We start from the raw sequence: 19197 nt of genomic DNA, 5'->3' as shown, positions 1-19197 counted from the left end.
GGTGGCGGGCGCCTGTAATCCCAGCTACTTGGGAGACTGAGGCAGGGGAATCGCTTGAACGGGAGGCAGAGGTTGCAGGGAGTTGAGATCACACCGCTGCACTCCAGCCTGGGCAACAAGAGCAAAACTCCATCTCAAAAAAAAAAAAAAAAGAAGAAAAGAAAAAGAAAATCTGGAGCAAAGTTAAGCTGCAGAGGATGGCACAACCAACTGTCTAGGGCCTGTCAGCCCAACCTGTCCTCCTACACAAAGGAGTTGAGTTTGGTGAAGAAGCATCATTTTGCATCATTTCAAAAGTCTCATCATAAATTCTGTGACATAATCCATCACAAGTAGGAAGCACGCCTCCAGAATAGACTGGATGATGACGAATGGCAGCTCCTACAGAAAGAGAAGATTCATTGCCACTGGGGCATTGTTTGCAATTCTTTTCAAGGTTGCACTGTTAATTCCCTTGCCCTCCTTCAATTTGGTTCATGGCATTAAACCAGATTTTTCCAGGGAGATTAAAGATGGGTTTGCAGGGGTATCAAAGAGTATCTCTTACATTGTTTGAGTAAAGAGATTAATAGTCATCTACTTGTTTCATTTACATGGAGTTTCCCAAAATGCTACCCAGATCCACAGGCAAATGCTGGGCAGTGACAAGACTGCTTGCACATGGAACTTGGAAAAAGCTTTTTGTTAAAAACCTAAATAACATCCTGTGTCAAAACAAATGTGACAATGGGCTATTATTTCTCTCCCCATAATAGCATATTGTCACATCTCTGCGTCCTGCATGAATGGGGGAAGGGAGGCCTTGTGAGAGGGAGCAGGGTGGGGGAGGCGTGCTGAAACCTTAGAGAGGCACTTCCTGGTTTTGCATTTTCTAAAAACAGAAACTGCTCCTGGGGGAGATAACTCCGAGGTTAATCTCTGCAGGTGCCCGGCCACAGCCTCGCGTTCATTTCCAGAGAAGGGCTCTGAGGTTGCCTGAGAACACCAGCTACAGTGACCTGACCGCGTTTCTCACGGCCGCCAGCTCCCCTTCGGAGGTGGACAGTTTTCCTTATTTGCGAGGATTAGACGGAAATGGAACAGGTAATTGGAGTCTTTTCTCTTTTCAGTGGGAGTTACTGTGTTTTAGTCTTTACATGTGGATTTTAGGTATGATTGGGAGTTTTAGCACTATGTGGGAGAAAGGCACTGAAGGTGCAGAAGGGGAATTCTTGGTACAAGTTCAAGTGCATTGAAACTGTGTTACATCGGTACAAGCCCTGCAGAATTACATGTTAGCACATTGGTCTCCTTGAGCTTTTCTTCTGTTACCAGTTGCCTTAAGCACCTTCTCTGAGCTCTCCTTTGGTGGACTAAATATATTCAATTCAGAGAAATGCTTATTGAAATTGCAATTTTTTTAAGTATAAGATTAGACTTAGGGTTTTTGGCCCAGCTGCCCTCTGCCTCGTCCCACGAGCCCCCATTTGAGAGGGTAGCCTGTGAGTGGGTGGGGCTGGTAGAGACTTACCACCCCACCCATCTATGCTGCAGCCAGGAGGGGAAGAGGTGGTGCTTGGTCCAACTCAGAGACAGGCATACCTTGGCTCCATGCCCCACCGGCATGGGGACCACTTAGGATGGGGAGCCTCCGCCCTCTGCCATCTGTGTCCACCCAGCTCTTTCCCACATCGTTTCTTTCTCTGCACTTGCTCTCTCTGCCCTCAACTGGGCATAGAGTGGCCAGGCTTTGAATTTGCTTTAGAATCCGCCCTCTCCTGGCAGGTCTCTAAGTCAGCTGGGTCAGTACCACTATTCTGGCATGCCACAGCTAAAAGATCAGAGAAACTAAAAGCCATCCACCAGAAAATAAGTGATAATTCCTTATCAGAGAAAGACCCAAGACGGGTATCTTCCACCTCTGTTTATGTCCAACTGCACCATTCTCTGGACCCCTTCGCATTGGAATGGTCCCCAGTCCTCCTGATGGAAGAGGTGTCAGGATTCTGGAGTCCTGAATTATTTTCTTGTCTACCCCACTTTCCTTTCCCCCACACTTTAGACTAATCACAGCATTAAAATTTTAAATCAAAGGCTGTTCTGAGTTCCATTCTGCTAGGAGAGTAACTTACTGCATTTCCCAGGGATACTTGGCTTGAATTTCACTTAATTTTCCAGTGCTTTACATAAACTGATTATTCTGAAAAAGCTTTTAAACCTGAAACATTTGATCCATTTTGTAGCATATTAATAAGTTTCTGGTTATACATAAAGGCAACATGGTGATTTGTTACTCATTTTTCTTCTCTCTGTTTTCCAAAACGTTTCTTCTTTAATTTTTGTGTGCTGATGAGGATGTGATTAACTTGTCAGTAAATATGTCAGTACTTTGTCATCAGAAAGATGGCATAGCAGTCATCTTAAGTAAACATTATTAGGAAAAAAAAATGTTGACTATTACTTGACATGTGCCGGTCTGGGAGAAAAGTCTTGTTTTGGGGAGCATGAAGAAGTGGTTTAAGACTGGGTGCGGTGGCTCATGCCTGTAATCCCAGCACTTTGGGAGGCTGAGGTGGGTGGATCATTTGAAGTCAGAAGTTTGAGACCAGCCTGGCCAACATGAGGAAATGCTGCATCTACTAAAAATACAAAGATTAGCTGGGCGTGGTGGCAGGTGCCTGTAGTCCTAGCTACTCGGGAAGCTGAGGCAGGAGAATTGCTTGAACCCAGGAGGTGGAGGTTGCAGTGAGCCAAGATCGTGCCACTGCACTCTAGCCTGAGCAACAGATCTAAACTCTGTCTCAAAAAAAAAAAAAAAAAAAAAGTTTTAAAATATCATAGCCAGCATCCAGCCTCCCGGACAAAATGGTGCACGATCCACAAAACCCTAACTTGGAGGGACAGCCTCCGTGCTCGGGACTCATTAAATTTTTCTGTGCCCCACTTCCAGTAGCTCTTGAATAAATTATGCAGTCTGAGAAAATGGGGGAAAAAGAACACTAAGACACAGAACTATTGATTTTAGAGGAGTTTGTTCTATTTTAAGATCATTCCGTGATTTCAAAGAGAAGAGAGGTCTTTGCAATGTGACATGAAATTTCTCTTCCACGGAAAGAATAGATGACTTGACCTAGAAATGACTAGGCTTTCTCAGAGACCTAGCAGCGAAGGCATCCACCCATAGTGAATTCACACGCGCCCTCGGGGACTTGGAACCTGGGCTCCCTTGAGCACAGACACCTCAGTAACTCACCAGCTCCATGGCGGCCCCCGGGGTCAGTTTGCACACAGCTTGTCTTTTGCCCACAGTCACTCATCTCCTGTTTTACTAAAGGCATCTAAGAGCTCACAGCCTAAAGAGAGCACGCCTGGACCAGACGTGTCTTTGGAAGATGACACAAGTTCATCTCCCGAAGACGCAGGAAATGACTAGCGTCATAACCAGAGTTCAGTGAAGGTGGATGGAAACAGAGAGGCTGCGGAAGAGACTGGAAAGGGCTCCGAAAGGCTGTTTTCTGGGGGTACCATGAAGGTTGTGTTGTTTGGTTTAGAGGGTGGATCCAGAGTTGTAAGTAAGTGGAGAAGCATCTTCTCTTTCTAGCTCTTGGGGGCCCCCTCCTCTCACCAGAGAGCATCGCACTCTTCCTCCAGCTGCTGAGAAAGCACAGAATGTTCCGTGGTGTTCCCAAGGGATTTTTACAAAAATTGCTTTCACTAATAACTCCAGGAAGACAGAGAAGAGTCAATAAAATGACAGGTGCAGACTTTTCCTGCAATTCCAAAAAGTTGGTAGAATACAGAGCCCAACAGAACCTTAGATGTCAGCTGAGCAGAACCTGTCACGTGACAAGTGACCAGGTAGATGGCCCAAGGTGATACAGCTCCTCTCCTCGCTTGGGCCAGTGGTGTTCTGCCCCGCAACACGATCCTGCTGCATTTGCCTGACACCTGCTTGTCTTTGTGCGGACTTAAAGGGAGCCAGGCAACATCCAGATGGAATGGGAAGGAAAACCACTTTCTATATAAAACTCAGTATTTTGTGTAAAATTGGAGTTTCATAACAAAGAGAAGGAAAATAGTTTAGCCCTTCAAAATGTGAATTGTTGCAGAATAGGCCGGGCGCGATGGCTCACGCCTGTAATCCCAGCACTTTGGGAGGCCGAGGCGGGTGGATCACTGGGAGGGAGGTCAGGAGTTCAAGACCAGCCTGACCAACCTCATCTCTACTAAAAATACAAAAAAAAAGAAAAAAAAATTAGCAAGGCGTGGTGGTGTGTGCCTGTTGTCCCAGCTACTCAGGAGGCTGAGGCAGGAAAATTGCTTGAACTGAGAAGGCAGAGGCTGCAGTGAGCCAAATTGCACCATTGCACTCCACTCTGGGTGACAGAGCAAGACTCTGTCTAAAAAAAAAAAAATCGTTGCAGAATAAACAACATGGGGACATAGAGGGAGAGTCATTGGGAAGGCATAGAGAAGCAGGCATTTAATGAAGCCCTGAGGGAGGAAAGAGACCTCAAGAAGGCAGATATAATTCCCCACAATGTCTTAAGACAGCTAGAGGACACTAAAGGGACATGAAATCCCATGAACCTAATGCACATTGCTGTCCATTAATATGCTCGTTTCTGCAATGCTCTACTTACTTCTGAATGTTTCAAGCTGAGTGTACTTATTTCCATAGATGCAGGAAGGCATCTAGTCTACCCTCCTTAGTTTTGAAGGTAAGAAAAACAGACCCCAGAGGAATGAAGTCACTTTCAGAGGTGACATAGGCAGTGAGTGGCAGATCTGGTACTGGGACTCCGTCTTCCTGGGCTGGGAACGTGCAGGAAGGGAGAGTTGAAAGGTGACGAGGGAGAAGGGAGACACCATTTCTAGGGCTTTTCTCCTTTATCTACCAAGTACCTGCTACCTACCTACTTGGACATCTTGACTACAGTTTGATGAATGAAAACAGCACTCCCTGATGGAAAACATTATCTCTCAGTTGTTTATACAGTCTAGTAAATTATTTAATGTCTCTGTAGTTTCTCTTTTTTTGTTTTGTTTTGTTTTGAGACAGGGTCTCACTCTGTCACCCAGGCTGGATTGCAGTGATGTGATCATAGCTCACTGCAGCCTTCACTTCCCAGGCTCAAGTGATCCTCCCACCATCAGCCTCCTGAGTAGCTGGAACTGTAGGCATGCACCACCATGCCCAGCTAATTTTTTGTATTTTTTTGTGCAAATGGGGTTTCACTATGTTGCCCAAGCTGTTCTTGAACTCCTGGGCTCAAGCAACCTGCCTCGGCCTCCCAAAGTGCCAGTATTACAGGCATGCACCACTGCGCCTGGCCAGCCTTTCTGTAGTTGTAAGTTCCATCTTCCTGAGAGGGCCTAACAGAATCTAGAGCAGTAGATTGTAGACCTGGCTTTGCTTCTCTATCAACTTTGAGCTGCTGGCACATTTGTGTTTCAAGACACAAAATCTTTGGACCAGAAACATGGTAAATTCTGAGTTTTGTTGGTTGTTTTTTTACCATAAAATGACATAACCAGACTAAGAGATTTCAAAACTTGGATCTGTGATTCCAACTTCGATCTTTCCATGAAATCTCCATTCCCACACCTTTGCCTTCATTAAAAAACAGACGGGTATGAATGATAAAAGGTAGAGTGGCATTAGCTGTGTAGAAATTGCTGTATGAAGGATTTAACTGTAATTCATTGTTGAGACTCTAAAATTCACTAGGTTTTCTTTAAATGTTTAAATGTAGACCAGATTGGAGGTTTACATTAGCTCAGTTTGGTAGGTAGGTAAGTATATAAGTAGCTGAATAAAAAGTCCTATAGATTGTATTTTAATGCAGCTTAAATTTTTTATCGCTGTGTTTTTGTCATTGTGCTCAAAGAAAGATGTAAAATTATGACAACACAGTTTGTGCGATATTGTATTTCACTAGAGGAAAATGTAAAATGGATTGCTTGAGTGCATAAATATATCGGTCTCATAAGCATTCTCTAATTTATCTGTAGGCAGTCATTAAAGCTTTGGCTTGGACCAAAGGCCTTTAATGGAAAATAATTGGTATACTGAGGTCCTTTTAAACAGATCAAAATAACAATGGCAATTAAAATAACTCATAAATATTTCAAGTCCAGTCCTCAATAGCATACTTCTTAGCAGAAGTTAATATTTTTGAAGCAATCCTTGAAGAAATTTGCTATGTTAAAAAAAAAGCAGCCTCTACTCTAAAACATTTGGTTTTATTAAGGTTATCTGCCAAGTAATTAACATGTGCATGGGGCTCACTTTGTGTAAAAGTTATTTCCGGTGATTTCCACTTACACCTTTGTCTCACATTATAGAAAAATCCTTCTCTTTTGAGATCGTTTTTGAAAGCAAAACACAATAATGAAAAATAGCAAACCTGACCGGGCACAGTGGCTTAAGTCTATAATCCCAGCACAGGCCTGGGATTGCCAAGGCAGGCAGATCACCTGAGGTCAGGAGTTTGAGACCAGCCTGGCCAATATGGCAAAACCCCATCTTCACTAAAAATACAAAAATTATCCATCAGGGTAGTGGAAGCCTGTAATACCGGCTACTTGGGAGGCTGAGGCAGGAGGATCGCTTGAACCCAGGAGCTGGAGGTTACAGTGAGCTGAGATTGTGCCATCGCACTCCAGCCTGGGCAACGGAATGAGACTTCATCTCAAAAAAAAAGAAAAAAAAAAAGAAAAAAGAAAACCTGAGCCTAGATTCCAGCTCAGCCCATACTGAGTGTATGCCCTTAGGCCACCTACCATTACTACTCTCTCTGAGCCTGTTTCTTTGTGTGTAAAAATGACGATTTTACCTGCCTTACTGGGTTGTGGTGAGGATTATGTATGTAAAGTGCTTCATGCAGTCCCTGGCATATAGGAGGTAATGGTAGCTGCGACTATTTTTTTGCAAAGGTTTCCACAGCCCCACATGGGTACTTTGCATGCAAATGATGGAAAATGCCTCTTCCTTCTAGGAAACAGCACCAGGCATGACCTGACCCCAGTCACAGCCGTCAGCGTCCACTTGCTGAGCAGTAATGGAACGCCGGTGCTGGTGGATGGTCCCATCTATGTCACTGTGCCCCTGGCCATGCAGAGCAGCCTGAGGCACAATGCCTATGTCGCGGCGTGGCGGTTTGACCAGAAGCTGGGTAAGCAAGAGTTCTGTGCCGACAATCAGCTACCAGATGGCTTTGTTACTGTTTGGTTTTCCTTCTAAGAAGCTCATGGAAGTCTCCTTTCCTTGAAGTCAGTGAATGCTGCTGCTCACATTGCATTGTGTGGTTTCTCATGGGGACGGCACCCTTCCCCGTGCCATTCAGACCCTCTCTTGGGAACTCATTTTTTGTTAGTTTTCCTATTTGTTTTTGTTTTGCACATTTAACCTAATTTACTTGAAAAGAATCTGTAAAGGTTATTAGAGCTAAAACTGGCTCTCCTAATCTTCGTCCTTTTATTCATCAGAAGGTCATATGGTTGCTCTTGGTCATGTGTGGTATTTTTTTTTTTTTCTGTTTTCTGAAAAAGGACAAACATTTGTCAAAACTGTACAAAACAAAGAAAATAAAAATTACCCATAAGTCCTACCACCTAGAGAAAACCACTAATATATCTTGAATTCTGTCCTTCTAGGGCTTTCACAGTGCACGTAGGTATTAGTTATCAACTGCTGTGTAACACCACCCTAAAAGTTAGCTGCTTAAAACAACAGTGAGCTCCAGTATCTCAGAGTTTCTGGGGGTCAGGAATCCAGGTACAGCCGAGCTGGGTGGTAGGGCTCAGAGTCTCTTACAAGGCGGCTGTCAAGCTGTGAATCAAGGCTGTGGTCCTCTCCAGCAGGGTTCAGCTGGGGCTAATGAGTGTGACTCACAGGGCTGAAGGCAGACCTCACTTCCTTGCCGGCTGTTGACCAGAGGCCTTACCTCCTTACCACGTGGGACCATCCATAGAGCTGCTTACTACACGGCAGTTTGCTTTCCCCTGAGCAAATGATCCAAGAGTAAATAAAAATGATATAGTAGGCCAGGTGTGGTGGCTGACACCTGTAATCCCAGCACTTTGGGAGGCTGAGGCGGGTGGTTCACTTGAGGCCAAGAGTCTGAGACCAGCCTTTTAAAAGCCCAAGTGCCCAGAATGAGGTCATGGTCTTTTGTAACCTAATCCCAAAAGCAGCATACCATCATTTCTTTCCATTAGGCTGTTGGTCACACAGACCCACACTGGTATAGACCAGCACTGAGAGTAGACTATACAGGGGAGTGAATACCAGGAGGCAGGGGTCACTTGGGGCTGGCTATCTGAGAGGTTGCCTTCTACAAAGCATATTTAGCAGAAATGAGATCATGTGCTGGGTACTGTTTGGGTGCAGTGGCTCACACCTGAAATCCCAACACTTTGGGAGGCTGAGGCGGGAGGATTGCTTGAGCCCAGGAATTCAAAGTCACAGTGAGTCATGTCGCTATGATTGAGCCACTGCACCTCCTAGGCAACAGAACGAGACCACTCACTCACTCAATCAACCAATAATATATACATAAAAATACATTTGTACAGCATGAACATCTTTCCATAGCATCATTATTCTGCCATGTCAATTTTAATAAGTCCATAGTATTCCACCCTGTGGATATATCATACTTCACTTTGGTTCATCAATCCCCTGCAATTAGAAAAAAATGTTACTATTCTAACCAATGCTGTAGAAAATATCTTTGTAGCTAAATCTTTATGCATAGCCTTGGTTATTTCCTTAGGATGACATTTTAGAAGAATTGCTGAGTTACAAAATGTACAAAATTCTAAAACTTTTAAAACATATTTCCAGATTTCCCTCCAGACAGTTGTATTGGTTTGCACTCATGATACCAGCCCACGAGCATGTGCTCGGGCTGAGGGTCTTGGCAGCGTGGGGGCTCTTACCCCCGTTTGCTTCCTAGTGCCCTGAAAGTCAAGCTTGAAAATATCAATTTGCTGCTGGGCACAGTGGCTCACCTATAATCCCAGCACTTTGGGAGGCAAGGCGGGCAGATCACTTGTGGTCAGGAGTTTGAGACCAACCTGGCCAACATGGTGAAACCCTATCTCTACTAAAAATACAAAAAATTAGCCAGCTGTGGTGGTACATGTCCATAGTCCCAGCTACTTGGGAGGCTAAGTTGGGAGGATCCCTTGAACCTGGGAGGCAGAGGTTGCAGTGAGCCGAGATGGCATCACTGCACTCCAGCCTGGATGACAGAGCAAGACTGTCTCGAAAAAAGAAAATATCAGTTTTCAAATAACCCAGTTCAGAATTTAAAACTGTTAGACCATGCATGAAGATAATTGGGAGATTTTTGATATCAGTATATTTTCAAAGATACCTAATTCCTTGAATCAGTTAAAACAGAGTTCTAGGAATTATATTTTAAAAGAAACGCCTGTTGGGCTTTTGGAGGGGATTTTTGTTTTGTCTTATTTTTACTTTCCAAATAATTAATAGAGACACTGTAATTATTTGTGTGGAATGCATTGATTTTACCAGCCACAGTAAACTTGATATTGTTAAGTAGATTGTGATGCTGTCTGTTCACATATCCTGCAGTAAGCGAGACGGGCACTTCATTGATGGTGTGTGTTCTCTGCGAGCCTGATAATTTGGTCATCAAGGTCATGGTGGGGACCTGAGGTACACTCGGCCTCCAGGAGGGAGTAGCCTGAGGGATGTGTGACCAAGAGTCTCTGAAGAATGCCGGAATTCTAAAGGGAGGAAGAAAATGGATAAAGAAAAACACAGAGGAAGTGGGCAAGAGAATGGAAAGAGCTTTGAGTTTGTGTTTTGTTTCCTGAAAACCTGGGTTCTGCTACTTATAAAACTGTGAGTCCCACCTTGGGCAAATTACTTACCTCTATTTGCATTTGTAAGAGATATGAATATACACCCCCTTGTATGGTCTGCCTGTCCCCTTTAGCCCTCCCAGGGGGCGCTCAAGCGCACCCAGGTCAATGCACTGAGAAGCAGCGGAGACTGTGGTTAAGAGCAGGGATTCTGGGGGGCACAGTGGTGTGGAATGCCAGCTCTGCCACCCACTGGCTGTGTGGCCCTGGCCAAGTTACTTAGCCTTTCTGGTCTAGTTTCTTCCACTGTGAAATGGCAATAATAGTACCCACTGTTGTTATAATGAGTGTATTAGGATTCTCTAAAGAAACAGAGCCAATAGGAGATATATATATATTTGGAGAGATTGATTTTAAGGAATGGCTCACACAATTGGGAAGGCTGGCAAGTCCAAAATTGCAAGGCAGGCTGATGAGATGAGGCCCTCCCTCACTGTGGAGAGTGATCTGCTTCACTCAAAGTCAACAGATTGGGCCGGGCACCGTGGCTCATGCCTGTAATACCAGCACTTTGGGAGGCCAACGCAGGCAGATCACCTGAGGTCAAGAGTTTGAGACCAGCCTAGCCAATATGGTGAAACCCCATCTTTACTAAAAATACAAAAAATTAACTGGGCGTGGTGGTGCATGCCTATAATCCCAGCTACGCCAGAGGCTGAGGCAGGAGAATCACTTAAACCCAGGATGCGGAGGTTGAGGTGGACCAAGATAGCATCCCCACACTCCAGCTTGGATGACAGAGTGAGACACCATCTCAAAAAAAAATAATAAGAAGAAAAAAAAAAAGCAAAGTCAACTGGTTGAACAGTTTATCTCTTCTAAACAAAATACCTCCCCAGTCACATCTGGACATATTTGACCACATTTCTGGGGACTGTGGCCTAGCCATGTTGTCAGACAAAATTAGTCATCACAAAAGTAAATGACAGCTTGTCACTTTCACGAGCACAGCTGATCCTTTCCAGTCCCCTCCCCGGCCTCATCCTGAGCATATTGTGCACGTTGCAATGGTCCTATCAGCTTGAACGGCACGGTATGCGGGTGCCAGTTACTCCCTGTGCCCCCCCTGAGTCTCTGCGGGTACCTTTTACTCCCTGCACCCTCACCGAGTCTGTGCGTACCAGCCACTCCCTGCACCTTCACCGAGTCTGTGTGGGTACCAGTTACTCCCTGTGCCCTTGCCAAGTCTATTTATCTTTGAATGCTTGTGATCAATAACAGTTTCTGGCATAATGCTAGGTACCCAACTAAAATGTCTCTTGAATGGTTGAATCACATGAGAATAATTTTAGGGTTTTTTGTTTTCTTTTGTTTTTAAGAGACAGGGTCTCCCTCTGTCACCCAGGCTAGAGTGCAATGGTGTGATCATAGCTCACTACAGTCTCTATCTCAAGAGCTGAAGCAATCCTCCCACCTCAGCCCCCTGAAGAACTGGGAGTACAAGGGTGGTCACCAGGCCCAGCTAATTTTGGGGGGTTTTTTGAGACGGAGTCTCACTCTGTCACCCAAGCTGGCGTGCTGTGGCAAGATCTCAGCTCACTACAACCTCCACTTCCCAGGTTCAAGTGATTCTAGTGCCTCAGCCTCCCAAGTAGCTGGGATTACAGGTGCCCACCACCACCCCGGGCTAATTTTTGTATTTTTTTTAGTAGAGATGGGGTTTCACTATGTTGCCTAGGCTGGTCTCGAACTCCTGGGCTCAAGTGATCCACCCACCTCAGCTTCCCACAGTCCTGGGATGACAGGCATGAGCTACCATGTCTAGCCAATTTAGATATCTTTAAAAGGCAATTTAAGATACCATGATATGCCTGTAATCCCAGCACTTTGGGAGGCCGAGGCGGGTGGATCACGAGGTCAGGAGATCAAGACCATCCTGGCTAACATGGTGAAACCTCGTTTCTACTAAAAATACAAAAAATTAGCCAGGCATGGTGGCGGGCGCCTGTAGTCCCAGCTACTCAGGAGGCTGAGGCAGGAGAATGGCGTAAGTAAACCCGGGAGGTGGAGCTTGCGGTGAGCTGAGATCACGTTGACTGTATACATAGAATTTACCTTTATGTATATATGGATATGTACACGTTATAAAAGGATGATGTTTAAGCTCTTGTTTAGAGGGAGGACAGTTCTATTGGATTTTTTTTCTATCTTGGAGCCTCCATCCCTGCTGTTTATTTTCTCCTTCTCATTTTTGCCTTCTCTTTTTTAATGAGTGTATTTGAATATGGAGGAATAAGGCTGGGGCTCCTAATACAAAGAAGCCATCCCTAGGGATTCCTGTATGGGTCGTGTGCACTGTAACAATATGGCACAGTTGTATAAAAGCAGCATCCTTGCTTTCCTCGATGGACTTTACATACAGTTCACAAACAACAAACTTACTTAAAGAAGTTTTTGATGTCCATGGCAGATGGAACTATCTCTGCATCCTAATCTCCGGGCCCTGTGGATATTACCTTATATGGTCAAGGGACTTGGTGGAAGTGATGAAGAATCTGGAGATGGGGTGATTCTCATGGACTTTCTGGATGGGCCCACGGCCATCACAAGGGCCCTTATGAGTAGGATGCAAGAGGAGCCAGAATTAGATTAGGAGACGGCAGTGTGAGGATGGGAGCGCAGGCCGGAGCCATGCGCTTTGGAAATGCGGGAAGGGGACCCAAGCCAAGGAATACAGGCAGCCACTGGAAGCCAAAATCAGCACGCAAGGGATTCTCCCTTCTGAGCCTCCAGGAGGAACCGGCCCTGCGGACTCCTTGACTTGAGACCAGAGAAACTGGTTTTGGACCTCTGACTTCCAGGAGTATAAGAAAGTAAATCTGTGCTGTTTTAAGACCCTATTATTTGTGGTAATTTTTTATAGCAGCAATAGGAAATGAATACAATACAGAAATTGGTGAAAACAGAGGTGTGTGCATTGTTAGGAAGCCTCTGAAATATAAGTTAGCCCATTGTCTGTTTCCTCTCTGAAAAAATAACCATGACGGTACATTGGGAATCTTCATTGTGAAGTTGACCTATTTCCACCTCCTTTTTTTTTTTTTTTTTTTTTGAGACGGAGTCCTGCACTGTCAGCCAGCCTGGCATGCAGTGGTGCAGTCACAGATCACTGCAGCCTCGACCTCCCAAGCTCAAGCAATCCTCCCACCTCAGCCCCCTGAGTAGCTGGGACGACAGGCACACACCACCACACCTGGCTAATTTTTTTTATTGTTTATTTTCCGTAGACACAAGGTCTCACCATGTTGCCCGGGCTAGTCTCAAATTCCTGGCCTCAAGTGATCCATCTCAGCCTCCCAAAGAGCTGGGATTATAGGTGTGAGCCAACGCGCCCGGCCGAAATGGTCTTTTTAACTTCACATTTACTATGAAAAATGTAACTGCCAAATTCCTGGTTGTAACAGATTGCATGTATGCAGAAAAAAGCCAACGTTTGTGGATAGTCATTCAAAAATAACCAAATGAATTAAAATATGTTTTCTGAAAACTTTAAGATGGACATTTCAAAGAAACCATATGTTTTTTCACTTATTAAACTCAATAGAAGCCTGCATATTTCATAAGACTTTTGTTGCTATTACATTTAATTATAATATTATCTAAGTAGAAATTAAAATATTTTAGTTAAATAAAAAATCTAAAGATGGTATTAGACCAGGAAAAAAATGGGGAATGGGCCAACACATCTTAAGCACATAAAACAATTTAATAATTAGCTGCTATTTATGATTACAGTAATCGATCATCTCAAATAGTTTAATACTTTAAATTATCTATTTTTGAGGTAAATCAAAATAACTGCCAATTCCAAATTGTTTAACAGCCAGAAATAGCACAGATAGCAACTTGTGAATCTATTAATAATTTTTCATCTAAATTGGGTTTGGCCAACTGTGGCCTGAAAGCTAAGAATCATTTTTACATTTTTAAATGATTAGAGAAAAAAATCAAATGGGGGAATGTTGATCAAGGGGTACAAAGTTTTAGTTCTTCAGGATGATTAAGCTCCAGAGACTTAATGCAAAGCCTGCTAACTGTTGTTAATAGGACTGTATTGTATACTTAAAATTTACTAAGAGGGTGGATTCAAAGTGTTCTCACCAGCAAGAGAAAGAAGATGAAAAAGCAATGGTAACTGTAAAGTGACGGATATGTTAATTAGCTTGATGTATATATCAAAACATCAGGTCAGACATCTTAAGTACATAAAATTTTTGTTTTTCAACTGTACGTCAATAAATATGGGGGAAATAAAGAATCAAAAGGAGAATATCTCATGGGTCGAAAATTACATGAAATTTATACGTAAGCATCCCTAAATAAAGTTTCACTGGAACCTTGCCAGGCCCATCTGCTGGCATATTGTCTGTGAGTGCTTTTGCACTACAACGCAGGGTTGAATCATTGCAACAGAAACTTATATCCCCACAAACCAAAAATATTTACTCTCTGTCCTCTTACAGAAAAAAATTTAAAAAATTTAAAAAAGTTGTGACCTGTGGTCTAAATGCCTTCCAGAAGTTCTTTCCATTCTAATATTACAGTGCCAGTGTATTCCACACTCTACACGAGCAAACTGGGGTGCCCAGACAGCCCCAACGTCCATATTTCCTGTTAGCTGACAGCTCCCCTGTATTTTGCCAGAGTTGACAACTGATACTCAGAGTGACAGCACCTTCATTGTAGGGCCAGACCTCAAACTCTGTAAAGAAAGATGAAATTATTTTATGGTTTGATGGGACTTCTGTTCAAATGATACAATCACGTGGTAGTTTTTGTTTGTTTGTGTTTGTTTGTTTGTTTGTTTAAAGAAGGGGTCCTGCTCTGTCACCCAGGCTGCAGTGCAATGGTACAATCGGAGCTAGAACTCCTGGGCTCAGGAGATCCTCCTACCTCAGCTTCCTGAGTAGCTAGTACAACAGGTGTGCGCCAGCATGCCCAGCTAATTTGTAAAATTTTTTTTTGTAGAGATAGGGTCTTGCTGTGTTGCCCAGACTGGTCTCAGACTCCTGCCCTCAAGTGATCCTCCCAACTCAGCCTCCCAAGTCACTGGGATTACAATGACTGTGAGCCACCACCCTGCCTCAAAATCACATTTTAACACTAACTCAGTATATCCATGTTTTAACTCTAACTCACACACTTTAATCCTTGACTGCCAGGAAATTGAAAGTTTACTCTTAGGAGAGAGAACTAGAGATGCTCCCTTTCAAACCCCGTGAGAGTGGGATCAGTTTTTGATGCTGCCATTTATCATAGTTGTCTTTTAATTTTTTTCTTTTGGAACAAGCAAAGAATTTCCCATTCTTGAAATTGGCATCTTCATATTTCAACCTATATATTCATTAGAAGGTGATCAACTAGATTAACACCATCTTAGAATACAAGTAACATTGAATTTGTTTAGCATGTTACAACAGCATGAGTTGGCTAATTGCTATATGGACCCTCAATAAAAATAATTTTGTGTGTGTGTGTGTGAGATGGAGTCTCGCTCTGTCACCCAGGCTGGAGTACAGTAGCACAATCTCAGCTCACCGCAACCTCTGCCTCCTGGGTTCAAGTGATTCTCTTGCCTCAGCCTCCCAGCTAGCTGGGACTACAGGTGTGTGCCACCACACCAGGCTAATTTTTGTATTTTTAGTAGAGATGGGGTTTCACCATGTTGACCAGGCTGGTCTCGAACTCCCGACCTCAAGTGATCCGCCTCTGCCTCGGCCTCCCAAAGTGCTGGGATTACAGGCATGAGCTGCCACGCCCAGCCTAAAATAAATTTTTTAAGAAGCACGACTTGCATATATAAGTTGAGCATCTCAAATCCAAAAATCCAAGGTTTGAAATGCCCCAAAATCCAAAACTTTTTAAGGTCCATCATGATACTCAAAGGTCATGCCCAAAGGCAATGCTCACTGGAGCATTTTGGATTTTGGATTTTCAGATTAAGTATGTTCAGCAGGTAAGTATAATGCAAATATTCCAAAATCCAAAACACTTCTGGTCGCAAGCATCTTGGATAAAGGATATTCTACCCATACTGGAATCGAGACTTTTGTCACATTGACATGTTTTGTTAAAGCTATTTTGTTAAAACGCTGTGATTCGTAGAGCGAAGGAGCACTCTATTTAGTGGATCTCTTTTCCTTAAAGAATCAGTGGAATATGTAATGATCCAATTGTGCTCTCTCTGTGTCCCGGGTGTCAAGATGTATGTGAGGGGAAGGGATTAAAATGAATTTGTAGCCAGGCACAGTGGCTCACACCTGTAATCCCAGCACTTTGGGAGGCCAAGGTGGGCAGATCACTTGAGGTCAAGAGTTTGAGGCCAGCCTGGTCAACATAGTGAAACCCCATCTCTACTAAAAATACAAAAATTAGCTGGAGCCGGGTGTGGTGGTGGGTGCCTGTAATCCCAGCTTCTTGGGAGGCTGAGAATCCCTTGAACCTGGGAAGTGGAGGTTGCAGTGAGCCAGGATTGTACCATTGCACTCCAGCCTGGGTGACAGAGCGAGACTGTCTCAAAAAAATAAATAAATAAATAAATAAAGTGAATATTTATTGTGCAGTGGCCAATTTGACCTTTGAAAGAAGCAGTTTTCCTTCCCATGTCTGGCAAAGGAAGTTTTGTTAGTCATAGCGAATGCCTCTTAGCTGAGCCTTTCTGGACAGTAAGAGATTATGTCAGCTCTATTTTACAGACATTTACCCTTTCTTTATCCTGTAACTGGGGCAGCAGATGGCTGTCTGATGTACAGGTTGTCAGACGGACATCTGACTTGTTGCCCTGGGGAATGGTCACAGGCAAACCAGGTCAGTGGTTTGAATTTAAAGCGATGGACATCAAGTGGCAAAAAGAATAAAGAAAGAAAGATTTACGGATCCTGTATTTGATAAGTTTCTCCTGTTTAATGGCAACCTGGATTATATGATTTGGATACTCTCATTCTAATGAGATGATAGAAATAAAAGCATATTCTAAGAGTGAAGCTACATTGTAGAATCCAGTTTTCACTGCCTCTTCAAAACACAGCCTGAGAGTGTGTGGGGGTTGCTATAGAAATGGTGGTTACTGAACCAGCCTCTTACCACGTACGATGCATTCGTGTCAGGCTCTCAGGAATACCCACTCACAATTGGCCTGTAGTAGATTCGTCTCCACTTCAGACGGTGAATGTTACGGCTATGACAAGCTCATTTAATTAGTCCTTTTACCTAAGTCATGGACAACTTGCCCTTGAAGGTGGAGACTCATTTAAAACACAGATCTAAGATTGTTTTTCAGGTTCATTGGGTTTTTAATTGGGGGTGGGGGGGAAGGGCGGCAAAGAGTGGGAGTTCTTAAAGCACAAAATTATGTTTACAACGTAAAGAAAATGAAACTATTATTGAACATGGAAATGATGGGCTTTGGGTGATAATGTCATGTGAATGCAGGCTCATCAATTGTAGCGAAGGCACCTCTCTGGTAGGGGATATTGATCAAGAGGGAGTCTGGGCTGTATGTGGGATATCTGCACCTTCCTTTCAGTTTTGCCGCGAACCTAAATCTGCTCTTTAAAAAATAGTCTTCAATGAAATCATTATTACAATATTAGCTTATCTTTGTCTCTATATATCACAAGCCACATGACTAGGTGAAGTAACCCAGATTGGAATACTGAGGTGGGTGATTGGATTATAGGGATAAACAGTACTACACTGTGCCCCCAAACATTAGAATGAAAGAAGGGAGTTCATTTCTTTACCAAGTCTGTGCGTAGATGTGTGACGTGATTTTAGAACCTTGGGCATCATCTTTTATTTTTTGAAAAAGAATAGATGCAGTAGTTCAGGGCATTCAGCAAAGGAGGAATTCAACTTACCTAAGGTAATATCAACATATCCCTAAGAAAGCTGTTATTGGAAATAGGCCTTTTTACAGTGGAAATATTCAGAGTCAAGGCTATGGCTTGGAAATAAAGAAATAACTCTCAGGAAAAGTGTCTGTACTTTCCCAGATGTCAAAATCACTCTTAGGGGTGAATGGGGCTTTAATGAGACCAGTAGGGGGAAAAGGGGGCAATGTACCTGCAAAAAAAAAAGCGATTGAAGTGATCACAGATAGCAAAGAACACGGAGAGCATGGGACTTGTTTGGGTGTGATGACAGTTCAGTGAAAACTTTGTCTCACCAAAGATCTTGGCAGCCAGGCGGTCAGCTGTGACTTTTCGTGGAGATGCCAGTTGGTATCTGTTGCCACTGTGGACTCAGCATCGCAGTGGCTCTGTACCGCTCCTGTTCTCCGATGGAGCGCAGGAAGGCCGGGTAGCACTGGTCCTGCCCCTGGGAGAACAACCAAGCTGTGATCTCAGAACATCGACATTTGTTTTTCAGTGTTGCCTAGCAACTCAAAAAACAATCTTGTATTATCAATCCATTCCTAGGAATCATTAAGCCTTTTGTGTTTGTCTCCCCCCAAAATGAGAACTTTCATAAAATAATAGCATCACATTTGTTCTAGTATGATCGGGTTCAGGGGGCACTTTTGTTTAACAACCCCATTCTTAGGGACTTAGGTCTCTTAACGTATCATTTTATGTAGAACTAGAATTTCCCATGCTTGGTATAGCCTGCTTTTGTGACCTTGGAGTTGTAGAGCTTTTATTTTACACTTCATTCTTAGTTACCACTTATGGAGTATTCACTTTGTGGATTATCTGTGGCAAATTTGTGTCTTCCTGCGGGCTTTCCCCATCACCCAGGAGCCTCAAGGCCCTCTTAGTTTGCTGCTATTTGGCCTGGATTTTCTTTTTCAAGTCAGAGTCTCACTCTGCCTCCCAGGTTCAAGTGGTTCTCCTGCCTCAGCCTCCCAAGTAGCTAGGACTACAGGCAAGTGCCACCACACCCAGCATATTTTTGTATTTTTGGTGGAGATGGGGGTATCACCGTGTTGGCCAGCATGGTCTCAAACTTCTGGCCTCAAGTGATCCTCCTGCCTCAGCCTCCCAAAGTGCTGGGATTACAGGCAGTGAGCCACCACGCCCAGCCTGGCCTGGATTTTAAGGACAGCATCTAACACAATCATTCTAATATTAACCTGGGTGAAAAAGAACTAGGAAAGTAAAGCCACTATATTTCAGAATTCAGTACTTTTAAGTATCACCTGGTTTCAGTTGCCTCCACTTGAGTGGGTAATTAGAAGGTAGAATATTATTGATAGATGTGAATATTGCACTGGATGAGACACAGCTGATACCATTCATGAACAGGATAGAGGCAGCATGCATCCCAGCCACCGAGACGGCTTGGTCTTGAATGCCGGCTCCTCCTCCGGTGACTCGT

At 43.7% G+C, this 19197-nt stretch overlaps 1 protein-coding gene and 1 long non-coding RNA gene across 3 annotated transcripts in view; one reads left to right on the top strand and one right to left on the bottom strand.

Annotated features, from left to right (window-relative positions):
- FAM171A1 (family with sequence similarity 171 member A1) overlaps window positions 1-19197 on the top strand; it is a 162795-nt gene that overhangs the window by 118967 nt on the left and 24631 nt on the right. For both annotated transcript variants that reach the window (XM_016962718.4, XM_016962717.4), the window contains exons 4-5: window positions 925-1083; window positions 6981-7157. In XM_016962718.4, coding sequence (XP_016818207.4) covers window positions 925-1083; window positions 6981-7157 — 336 coding nt within the window. The remainder of the gene's footprint in view (window positions 1-924; window positions 1084-6980; window positions 7158-19197) is intronic.
- On the bottom strand, window positions 8566-18235 carry LOC107976930 (uncharacterized). Its single transcript, XR_001721248.2, has 3 exons — window positions 18047-18235; window positions 9524-9741; window positions 8566-8665 (listed from the first exon to the last, which is right to left on the bottom strand). It is a non-coding gene; the product is annotated as an uncharacterized LOC107976930 (long non-coding RNA).

Source organism: Pan troglodytes, chromosome 8 (assembly GCF_028858775.2).
Source record: "Pan troglodytes isolate AG18354 chromosome 8, NHGRI_mPanTro3-v2.0_pri, whole genome shotgun sequence".
In the NCBI taxonomy this organism is placed as follows: domain Eukaryota; kingdom Metazoa; phylum Chordata; class Mammalia; order Primates; family Hominidae; genus Pan; species Pan troglodytes.
This window is presented reverse-complemented; position numbering and strand designations above follow the sequence as displayed.